At 40.9% G+C, this 12,117-nt stretch overlaps 1 protein-coding gene across 5 annotated transcripts in view; it reads right to left on the bottom strand.

Annotated features, from left to right (window-relative positions):
* The window catches only part of CCDC81 (coiled-coil domain containing 81), a 49,518-nt gene that overhangs the window by 24,766 nt on the left and 12,635 nt on the right, over positions 1 to 12,117 (bottom strand). For 3 of the 5 annotated variants that reach the window (XM_032167105.2, XM_032167106.2, XM_058446763.1), the window contains 4 exons: positions 11,656 to 11,812; positions 6,543 to 6,799; positions 3,796 to 3,875; positions 1,468 to 1,589 (listed from right to left, as the gene is read on the bottom strand). In XM_032167105.2, the coding sequence (XP_032022996.1) occupies positions 1,468 to 1,589; positions 3,796 to 3,875; positions 6,543 to 6,799; positions 11,656 to 11,812 (616 nt within the window). The remainder of the gene's footprint in view (positions 1 to 1,467; positions 1,590 to 3,795; positions 3,876 to 6,542; positions 6,800 to 11,655; positions 11,813 to 12,117) is intronic. The other 2 variants (XM_058446762.1, XM_058446764.1) reach the window with 2 other exon arrangements.

The raw sequence follows: 12,117 nt of genomic DNA, 5'->3' as shown, positions 1-12,117 counted from the left end.
CAAGCCAATGTTCACCCATTGGTAAGTTTTGTTTGGCCTAATTAGCATTTTTTGTTTCAATATCAACAAAAGTCGTCAACATTTAACAACCAATAGATTTTACATTAAAGTCAGGATCTCTGCTTCTTTTGAAAAATCAGAAGATTGTGCTCACTTTGGTAGCATATATAGTAAAATTGGAAAAATTAGAAGATTTGATACCACTTGGGCCACATTTCCGCAAAGCAACAATCTGCTAGAGGAACAGTCCTCAAAGTGTGGCCTGGCAAGCCATACTTTTTGGGGTCCCTAGGACCCTTTCAAAATGTCTGTGGCTGCGTGTGGTGGCTCCCGCCTATAATCGTAGCACTCTGGGAGGCCAAGGCAGGCAGATCACCTGAAGTCAGGAGTTTGAGACCAGCCTGGCCAATATGGTGAAACCCCATCTCTACTAAAAATACAAGATTAGCTGGGCGTGGTGGCACGCGCCTGCAGTCCCACCTACTTGTGGGGAGGCTGATGCAGGAGAATAGCTTGGACGCAGGAGAATCGCTTGAACCCAGGAGGCGGAGGTTGCAGTGAGCCCAGATTGTGCCACTGAACTCCAGCCTGAGTGACGGAGCGAGACTGCATCTCAAAAAGAAAATAAAAAGTCTTTGGCTAAAAAAAACAAAAAATCTTTGGAGTCCTAAGATTTTCTTCATTTGCTTCCACCAAAACAACCTATCACAACAGATTAGATGCAGACATAGGTATGAGAATCCAGCTTTCTTCTACAGACATCAAAGTGATAAAACTGCCACTCTTTGTTTTTCGTAAGAAATGTTAACTAAGCTAACATGTCTCCAACCCACTTATATCCAGACCACTTCCTGCATCTGCGTTACCTGCCTGGTCCCTGTAGTCATCTGAGTTTTGGCCCCTTTGAGCAATGGGGAGCCAGCAAAGAGATGATGATCTAAGAGCCTGAGAGTCGTAGGATCTAAAGCTCATAAAGTAAGTAAGCTCATAACTAAGGTCGGATGCAGGATTCTAGGAATAGAACATATTTGTTAGAAATAATATAGTGATTATTTGTGGCTGGGTGCAGTGGTTCACGCCTGTAATCCCAGCACTTTGGATGGCCTAGGTGGGCGGATCACTTCAGCTCAGGATTTCGAGACCAGCCTGGCCAATGTGGTGAAACCCCATCTATACAAAAAATAAAGAAATTAGCCAGGCATGGTGGCACATGACAGTAATCTCAGCTACTCGGGAGGCTGAGGCAGGAGAGTCGCTTGAACCTGGGAGGTGGAAGTTGCAGTGAGCTGAGATTATGCCACTGCACTACAGCCTGGGCAACAGTGAGACTCCATCTCAAAAAAAACAGTAATAATAATAATATAGTGATTATTTGTAAATTTAACTTTATTTACCTTGGGCTAAGCAATATGGCTGGGCTCATAGCAGTAAAGAGTGACAGATTGTACCCAGAAATCATTGGCCTACCTCTGGTGCCTTCTTCTTTGTCTGACTGGTCTTTTAACTTGCACTTCCTTTCTCTATTCTCTCCACATTCTTCTACAAGGGTCTCCACAGGCAGTTTGTTTTCCATCTCCTTGAGCTCAATCCTAGGAATGAGCCAACATGTTTTTCCGCTGCACTGAACCTGAACAGGTAACTGTGTGAACTCTCAAGTTTTGGAAGCAACCCAGCCAGCTGGCTGATTCTGAAATAAGCCCACTTTCTTCAAGGGGTGAGTGCTCTGATGTGCTGAGTACATATCATAGATTTATTTTCTCCAAGGCTTTCTGGAAGCTGACCAAGGCCTTCCCCTCTATACCATAGTTTCAAAGCAGCTAGCATATACAGAAATTGCCTTTAAGTCCTTTATTTAGGTTATTGGTTTTTGTTTCAATTTGAATTTTTATATCCTAGTTCTTTAACTAGATGCTATGGGGTGATATAGTGGAAAAAAGGTTGTTGGATAGCTTGAAGGCAAAGATTCATAGCGTGGTAGAGTATGCCCCAAAATAACCATTTTTCTCCTCCCTCCTTTGCCACTTGGCTTCATCATTCTCTCCCCAGGCAAAAATGAAGGACTTGCAAAGCTACAGTTTGCAGCGGGGAGGAAGGGGGATGTTCAGTTGGTGTGCATAGTTGTAGGATTTCTTTGGCCTCAGGTATGGAGTACTAGGTTGGAGTAGGGAGTGGGGGTGGGGGTGCCTTCAGTCAATTCAGGGGCCAAATGTCACATAAATAAAACACCAACAATTGTTTTGAGTATTTAAGTCCCCGTGTCCATTTCTAGGCCCTTGACTTGATGGAGCCTCCATCTCTGTTCTTTGACCCACTACAATTATTTCCCTCCTGGAGTGCCTAAGCCAAAATATGTCAAAGGAACAGCCACATTTGCCTTCCAAAACAATCAAAATAAAATTCTTTTCAATCCACTCATTTATTTGTAGTGAGTAAGGCAATATGGTGCAATGGAAAGAACACTGGACCAGGAGCCATGGTCTTATTTCTATAAGCTTGGCCGCTTATTAGTTGCATGACCATTTCATGTGCAAGATGAGACAGTTGGAAAACAACCTCTAAGGCTTACTCTGGACTACACACTGAATCTTCTGAGGTATGTGTCATACAGCTCTTCCAGGAGGGGGTTGTTCCAAAGCAACAAACAAGAGAATGTCACACTCAAAACATCTCAGAAATTCTCATACTTTTATACTTTACTCATACTTCCTAAAGTAATAATGCTTTAGGAAGCTAGTTGTTATTCCCCAAACTTCCTCCACCTGAAACGTACAGTGGTTAATGGCACAGCAATTAAGATTATTAACATAATTAAGGGCACACAATGAATAAGTGATGGCCAAACTGGAAATAAAACTAAAGTCTCCTGACTCCTACTCCAGTGTTCTCAATAGTGCACCATGTTGCTTCATTCATGTAAAAGAAAAAAATTAAAATTAATTTTGTATCATGATAAAATGGAGAATTATAATACGTAAGTCACATGGTTGTCGTGAAGATTAAATACAGTAATATGCAACCACCAGTAACAACCACTGTGCTCATGGAGTAAAGCTGTTTCCTTATTCTAACTTATCTGTTTAACCCGTTTAGTGGTAAAAATCCAAGCTCAGATAGGAAATGGGCTGAACTGAAGGAAGAAGAAGCAGCTAGGGCAGAAGAAGTGGTACAAAATAGAGGAAAGCTCAGCAGGTGAGAAGAGTTTTACTAATACTGCAGGGACTAAGGTTAATGGAAGGTAGTACCAGAATTTCCAGGAGCCAAGGGTAGTTTTAAAAAAGAGTAAATGGGCCAGGCGCGGTGGCTCATGCCTGTAATCTCAGCACTTTGGGAGGCTGAGGTGGATGGATCACTTGAGACCAGGAGTTCGAGACCAGCCTGGCCAATATGGTGAACCCTCATCTCTACTAAAAGTACAAAAATTAGGCAGGTGTGGTGGCGTGTGCCTGTAATCTCAGCTACTCGAAAGGCTGAGGCAGGAGAGAATTGCTTGAACCCAGGAGACTGAGGTTGCGGTGAGCAGAGATCATGCCACTGCACTCCAGCCTGGGTGACAGAGCAAGACTCCGTCTCGGTGAGGGGGGATAAAAAAGAATAAATGTCCATTATTATTTAACTTAACTACAGAAAGTGTATGCAATAAACTCTTCTTTGTTGGTGCATTTAGAGAGAGAGAAACAGAGAGAATACATTAAAAGGAACATGAGCTACAAAACATTGAGAAACACTGCCCAATGAGATCAGCAGATCAGCAAGGAGTGCTAGTGCCTAGAGGAACCCGTGAAGCAAAGCACTCACCTTGGAAACGCAAGCACACTGCTGGGCCACTTCCTCAAGGCCTCTCTGCTAGACAACACCGAGTCCACAGTGCCAGGCCTCTAGAGGACAGCGACAGAGCAAGGTTACATCTAGGCTGCGGTCCAGGACTCAGACAAATTAAAAACTGCAGGCTGTCTCATAGGCAAGGCTACCATGATACTTTTCTTGTTGTTGTTTATGTTTAGCGCTTGTAAGTCCAGAGCTTGAAAATCCAATGAGGAATGATCTCATTCATCAGAGCAATCACCCTGCGTAGCTGCACCGCAATTCTTTTGGTGTTGCCTTTTCTCAAACCATTTCCTTTTAGGGAATTGCCTTCAGAGTCGACAGATTCTTTTAGATGTCTTTAAGAAGATAGCAGACTTTGTAAAAATATATGGAAAGTGAGCAAGCTGTCTAATTCCACTCTTGACCCAAATAACTAAAATTAGGCAATTAAGAGAAAAGCTTTCGAGTCAGGTGGGCTCATCTTCAAATCCCCACACTGCTAACAGGTATGTGGCCTTAGGCACTAGGTTTCTGGGGATAATAAAAGGATCTAATAGCACTTCCAATGAGGTCCTCTATGTAAGTAGCTAGCACATAGTAAATACTGAACAAATGACTATTTTAATTATCATGTAACTATAAACATAATAGTCACATTGTCACATTTTTACTGTAGAATAATATATAAAATTATTATTTTTGCATGAATGCTATCGCTTACAAAAGCCCTTTGAAGGGAATTCCCAAAAAGAAATATAGAAAATATTTCTAATAAAAGCAGCATTACTGAAATAAGCACACAGCTTTCCAAGGGGACTACTCTACAAGACAGTTTTAAGTTACGGGTCATTTGGGAATAAATTCTCACTCACACCACTTTACAGCAGTTTTCCAGAATGTGTCTTACAGAGCTAAATGAGATATTGGATTAACCTAGAATTCCATGATTAAATACATTCAGGCAGTTAAACTGACTGCTTTCCAGCCAGACTTCTCAGCCCCTTTAACGTGCTGATGTGCTCTGTCCCTCTGTCCATGAGGGTGATTGATTCAATCAGCAGTTTTCAGTCAGCTTTGACCTCCAAACCCTTTTTTCATAGAGTATCTTTCAGGACTAGTTCTTTTGGAAAATGTTCTGTAAAAGATGTGCTTTAGAGTTCAGCAGGTCAAGGAAAATGCTATCTTCTCTTTTAAACACATATTGAAGCTACAAAGTTCGGCAGAATCCCTGAGGGTTAGAGATGAGCTAGCCACTTTGGCCTTGCTTATGGACTTGCAAATCTTGCCTGTGTTTTCATGGAAAAGCAGGGGTTTTTCCTGCATGTGCTTCCCACTTTCCATACACAGGGTTGGCAATCCTCTTAGTAATCCTGTATGAAACCAGATTGTGTAGAAAACACCAGGAGTTTCATTATGCACTACTCCATTTCCTAAATCTCTATCACAAAGCTTCATAAAAGGAGAAATGGGTAGACTGAGATTATATGAATAGCCTTTTCATTAAAAAAAAATCAGAATTTGGCTTTATGGGATATAGGATTATATAACATTCCATAATAATTCAATTCATTCATGTCTACTTTGTTGGTTTCCAGAGGAGTACCTGAGGCACACTAAGTATTCAGTAAGTCCAGTAGATTGACTATTTCATTTGTTTAAACTCTGCTGTATCCAACTTAGCATGAAGGTCACACCAGCTACTTAATGGTTGACAATAATGATGCCAATTAGGAAATTTCTTCTACAACATGGCAAATTAAAAGCTAAAGATTCAAAAACTCCATGACTCAAACTACATTTTGTTATAGAACTTTCATTAAAAAAAATAGTAGAACCAACATTAAAAAATAAAATAGTAGAACCAGCAAAAACTGAGTGGTTAGGAAGTCTGGGGCTTGAATTCCAGTTCTAGTTCACCTCGGGATTCCCACATAGCCTCTCTGAGCCCCTACTTTTCTCACTTGTAAAATTAGGATGATAAGGCCGGGCGCGGTGGCTCACGCCTGTAATCCCAGCACTTTGGGAGGCTGAGGCGGGCAGATCACGAGGTCAGAAGATCGAGACCATCCTGGCTAACACAGTGAAACCCCGTCTCTACTAAAAATACAAAAAATTAGCCGGGCGAGGTGGCGGGTGCCTGTGGTCCCAGCTACTCGGGAGGCTGAGGCAGGAGAATGGCGTGAGCCCCGGGGGGCGGAGCCTGCAGTGAGCCGAAGGCCGGAGGGGTCATGCCTGTAATCTCAGATTTGGTAAGTCATTGGTCTGACCAGGGTTCGAGCCAACCTGGCATACTAAAAATACAAAAATTAGCTGGGCATGGTGTCATGCGCCTGTAATTCCAGGTACTTGAGAGGCTGAGGCAGGAGAATCACTCAAACCCGGGATGTGGAGGTTGCAGTGAGCCAATATCGTGCCACTGCACTTCAGCCTGGGTGACGGAGTGAGACTCTGTCTCAAAAAACAAACAAAAAACCTATAAGGTACTATAAAATGTTCAGAATTCTAAGAGTTTCCATTACTATTTATATCCCTCAGTTGACTTTGACTCTTAATGTTCCTTTGGCTTCCTAATCTTTTTTGTCAAAGAGTTAATCAAGTATAAACAAGCACATCCATGTACTTCAGGTAACTGTCACTCAAAATATGTCAACCTTCATTTTTCTTAATTACAACACACCTATAGATGAGTCAGAACCACAATTAGGAGAAGACTTAGGAGAAGGAAAATATTAATTTACATTTGCTAGGGCCTTTGCCAAAGCCCCACTTCCATCCATGGTACAAAGGAAGTCTTTATAAAACCTCATCTTCACTTTGCTGTCTCTGATCATGAGGACCCCAATTCCTTTGAATGTAAACTCCACATTTTGTTTCATGGAAATGGATTGCGATAAAAAAAGCAACGTCTCCTTCACACATCCTTCCACCACATCTCTGTTAAATGGACCCTCCAGGGATATCATGACAAAATTAAGTGGAACAATTGGGATATCACCTAGAGGAGAAAAGACAGTTGGGGTGGGAGAAAGAAAGTGGTGATTACGATAAGGACATATCATACACACTCACAAATAATTATCTGATTCTCAATACCCTAAAATAGAATCTTCTGGATGAAGCCTTTAGTTGTAACCAATGTAATATTATTACTACAGACAATTAAGTAGTTACTAACATATTAATTAGCACAATTTTCTCTAAAAGTATAAGGTTCAGTGCTCAAAATAAGAACAATTAGCTTTCTAAATAACACTGTAGACAAGCTTTTGATTTTCTCTAGGACACATATAATAACTAACTGATTCTCTTCCTCGGAGAGTTTCCTAAAGTTTGCATCCGCCTTATCTTTTAGGACATACTGCAGCAATATTTGCTGATATGGTTTGGATCCGCATCCCCACCCAAATCTCATGTTGAATTGTATTCCCCAGTGTTGGAGGTGGGGCCTATTGGGAGGTGATTGGATCATGGGGGGCGGATCCTTCCTGTATGGTTTAACACCATCCCCCTGGGTGCTGTCCTCATGATAATGAGTGAGCTATCATGAAATCTGGTTGTTTGAAAGTGTGGAGCACCTCCCTCCATCCTCCCTCTTACTCCTGCTCCAGACTTGTAAGACATGACTGCTTCCCCTTCGCCTTCTGCCATGATTGTAAGTTTCTTGAGGCCTCCCCAGCCATACTTCTGTACAGCCTGTGGGACCATGGGCCAATTAAACCTCTTTTCTTTATAAATTACCCAGTCTCAGGTATTTCTTTATAGCAGTGCAAGAATGAACTGATACATTTGCCTATCTCCTCCAGTTATCATGCCATTTTTACATGATTACAATAACCTACAAGTGTTAAATATTTTGAAAAGATACCCAACTTCACTAGAAGTTATCATTTAAATGAAATAGGGTCTTATTACAAGGGTATCAGACTAAATGACTCACAGAAAGCTTTTCCTCTCTAATGAGCCCATATATGACATTACAAAGGAATACGATTATATCTAGCTTGAAGGAAGCACAGGGTCTATCCAACTAGAGCAGATGTAGGAGCAATATAAGGTTCACGAGTCAGAAAAAGGGTAAATAGCAAAGAGGTTCACGATGACAAAGCCAAAGAGAGACAACAACAAGGTCCACTGATAAACAGGACATAGAGAAGATGAGAATATTCTAAACATTCACTCAGTAAGCATGAGTTATATCCTTTCAAGTGTCCACCGCTGCTAAATGATGAAAATTAACAAGACCTGAGCTTCACTGCATCAACCTGCCATCTCCTGCACAATTTAACAGTAATTCTAACCACCTCCCTCCATTTTTAAAAAAATACACATTTCTTAAAAAGAAGGCTGTCTTGCCTGCCTCTGGATTTTCCCCTCCCATTTGCCCACTGCCTCTCTGCAATCTGTCTTTCAGACCACTCATCTGAGTTAGGACACTATTATCTCATAGATTGTCAAGTCAATGGATACTTTGACTCCCTGGCCCCCTTTGCTGGCTTCCCTCCTTTTCTACATCTTATAAGATACTGAGGTTTGTTTATTTGTTTTATGGATTTTGTCCTTGTTTATCTCTTCTGCTGAGTGTATATTCTCTCCTAAGTAAATGTCCAAATCTTGATCTCTAGTCTTCACTCTTCTCCTAAGCTCTGGAATCACCTCTACCTAAATATCCCCACATGTATCTCAAATTCAGCATGTGCAAAAGCAAATTCACTATTTTATCCACCACCGAAATTCACCTTTCCCCTTCATTCTCTATAAAGGTAGTTGATAGCATGAGCATCCATCTGTTCTCCAACCAAGAAATCTGAGTCATACTAAACGCCTTTCTTCCTCTTCCTATCCACCACTCTCAACTTAAGCCCTACCAGTTCTACATCTGAAATGTCTCATGAGTAGATACCCTCATTTCCCCTCCTGATGATCACTGTCTTCATTCAGGCTTTTGCTGTGTTTTACCAAACTACTGTAACTGAGAGTATCTTTCTAAACTAATCCTATCTGTGCAGATAATTCCCTGCTCAAAAATTTTCAGTGGCTCCTCAGTGCCTACAGGATGAATTCTAAAGTCCGATCACACCATACAAGGCCCCTCACAATTGGCCCCTACCTACCATTTTAATCTTATCTTCCTCTGCCTGCCTCCACAATCATATGCCTCAGCCATACGGAAGTACCCATTACTTCCTTAACAGGCTTCATTCCATATTCTTGACTTGTTCATATTGTTCCTGAAATACCTTCCAACTGATTCTCTGCTCACAGAGTCCTATCATCCTTTAAGACCTCTTCACATATCATCTTCCTAAAGCAGAGTTAGGCATGCTCTCCTCTGGGCATCATAGCATTTGATCCAGTTCTGATCAACTCAGCTTTCATAGCACTTAATCATGTTTCATCTTTTCTTTTCTTTTTTTTTTTTTTTGAGATGGAGTCTCACTCTGTCACCAGGCTGGAGTGCAGTGGCGCAATCTCAGCTCATTGCAACCTCCACCTCCTGAGTTCAAGCAATTCTCCTGCCTCAGCCTCCTGAGTAGCTGGGAGTACAGGCATGCACCACCACGCCCAGCTAGTTTTTTGTATTTTTAGTAGAGATGGGGTTTCACCATGTTGGCCAGGATGCTCTCAATCTCTTGACTTTGTGATCCGCCTGCCTCAGCCTCCGAAAGTGCTGGGATTACAGGCGTGAGCCATCGCACCCAACCCATTTCTTATATATTAATTATCTATGCTAGATTTAAAAGAACTATGTCTTACTAATATTTAAAAACCATTATAAAATGTTTGATTAGTTACTGATATGGTCTGGATTTGTGTGCCTGCCCAAATCTCCTGTCTAATTGGAGGAGGGGCCTGGTGGGAGGTGATTGGGTCATGGGAGTGAATTTCACCCTTGCTGTTCTCATGATAGTGAGTGAGTTCTCATGAGATCTGATGGTTTAAAAGTGTGTGGTGCCTCCCCATTTCACGCTCTCTCTCTCTCTCCTGCTCCACCATGGTAAGATGTGCTTGCTTCCCCTTTGCCTTCTGCCATGATTGTAAGTTTACTGAGGCCTCTTAGCCATGCTTCCTGTTAAGCCTACAGAACTATGAGTCAATTAAGCCTCTTTTCTTCATAAATTACCCAGTCTTAGGTAGTTATTTATAACAGTGTGAGAACAGACTAATACAGTTACCTAGTTAATTAATGATGAAGAATCATAACCCCAAAGCTAAACTGTAGACAGAAATTTTTCTTTGGGGGTTTTAAATTTTTATTATTTCCTTATTTATCTTATTATTATTATTATTTTGCAGCCTTCAACTCCTGGGCTAAAGTGATCCTCTTGTCTCAGCCTCCCAAGTAGTTGGGACTGCTGGTGTGAACCATCATGCCCATCTAAGTTTTTTTAAATAATTTTTTGTAGAGGCAGGAGCTTGCTATGTTGCCAAGGCTGGTCTTGAACTTCTGGCCTCAAGTGATCCTCCCTCCTTAGCCTCCAAAATTCTAGGATTACAGGCATGTGCCACCATGCCCAGCCTAGAATTATTATTTTGAACTAATTCGGTCATATATGTCTAATTCTGAAATTGCCTCACCCAGTAAGAAATATAATTTTAGATCTAAACTACTTTTTTGGACTACAGTACAAGATCCAAGATAGAAAATGAGCTTTAATTCTAATGCACAGATGTTTTTGCAAAAATGTTAGCTTTATTTTCATTTTCTTTGATAGGTTTTTGATGAAATAGGATGTATTTCTTCTGACATAAAACTCTAGGTATTTCTTTTTGTTCCCCTGAAAGGGGAAAACAAAGAAAAAAGAAAAAAAAACTCTAGGTAAAAATAGCTGAAAAGTTCATCAAGCCCACCACACTGAATATATACCTAAGAAATTCTAAGTATGGTTTGTTGACATTTGTTTTTCTAATATAACTTTCTTTTGAAAGTAGAAAGTTACTCAAGTGACTCTGAAAATTAACTTTCAGGAACATTAACTTAGAGGACAGTTTCAGCCTTTTCACCTGTTGCCATCGGAGATAGATTGTCTCCATTTATCCAGGTGTGAGTCTGATGTGGGGGGCGGGGACAATCAGGAAGGTCAAAAGGAACACAGCCAGGAATCAGGAAGTATGCACCCAAAGGCCGCTAAGTAACCAAGGGAGGTGTTACGAAGCCCACACACTAAAGCTGGATGGAAGTGGTCTGTGGCAGAGATTATGCCTATTTTGTTTACCACTATATCTCAAGCACCTGGAACAAGGTCTGACACATAGTTGGCTCTCAATAAATATTTGAGGAAGAAGGAAGGAAGGAAGGAAGGAAGGAAGGAGGGAAGGAGGGAAGCAGGGAGGGAGGGAGGGAGGTGGGTTGGCTTTAGGGTATAAGAAAGGTATATAAGGTATGCATTAAGTCTTTATGGAAGTATTCAACTTCTAACTTTTAAATTTTAATGATTTGGATTATACATACGATAGAAAGACAGTTATCTTTTTGACAGCTGATACTGACTGTAGTTCTCCCAACCAGAGATCCTAATTAACTTTCTCTTCTTTATAACCACTTTTAATTTCTTAGGAGCTGAAATAAAGGGCTTACAGCTCTGTGGTGTGGCTTTTACATAACTTTTCCTTTACATTACATCAGGTTTTTTCACTCCTTCCTCTTAGGTTACTGGGGTTTAAAATGGCCTTCAGGAAGACTCTATTATTTTTCCACTTTGGCCCCTCCCTCTGCCAAAAGCACCTTGTGAAAAGTGAGTTCCTCGAATCAGAAGGTGAGACAGCAGCACTGGCTACGCTTTGCCCTTTCATTTTTTTTTATCCCCAGGACAGTAACCTTCTGGGAAAATCCTACATAGCAGAATTATTTACCAGGAGTGTATACTTTGTTTTGTTTGAGTCCATGGATCTGCACTAGCTTCTCCGCCATGATAAACACAGGCCTCTGGATTAAGATAAATTTGTTGTTTCCCACCTCGAGCTTTTGTCTTATGAAAGTGAAAGTTCCAAATCCTGGAATCTGAACCCCCTGAAAGGAAAAAAAAAAAAACAGAATTCATTGAAGGAGTGAAGAAAAAATAATCCTTAATATTATTATCTAAAAAACATGAAGAGAAGTAAGCTTAGGCCTTAAAAATTCAGTGATCTCTAGGACTCTTCAGGGCTATAGCATTTTCTAATTCTAAGTTTTCAAATAAGCTGAGTATAAAATGTAATACATTGGTCCATGATGATTTGCAGACATCAGATCGCTCATCTCTGTATCATCAAAAGGCTAAGAAAATTGGTGTGAATGCCATAGCATCTTTTAATCTTTAACCCAGATTACTCCTG

Source organism: Hylobates moloch, unplaced genomic scaffold (genome assembly GCF_009828535.3).
Source record: "Hylobates moloch isolate HMO894 unplaced genomic scaffold, HMol_V3 SCAFFOLD_11, whole genome shotgun sequence".
In the NCBI taxonomy this organism is placed as follows: domain Eukaryota; kingdom Metazoa; phylum Chordata; class Mammalia; order Primates; family Hylobatidae; genus Hylobates; species Hylobates moloch.
This window is presented reverse-complemented; position numbering and strand designations above follow the sequence as displayed.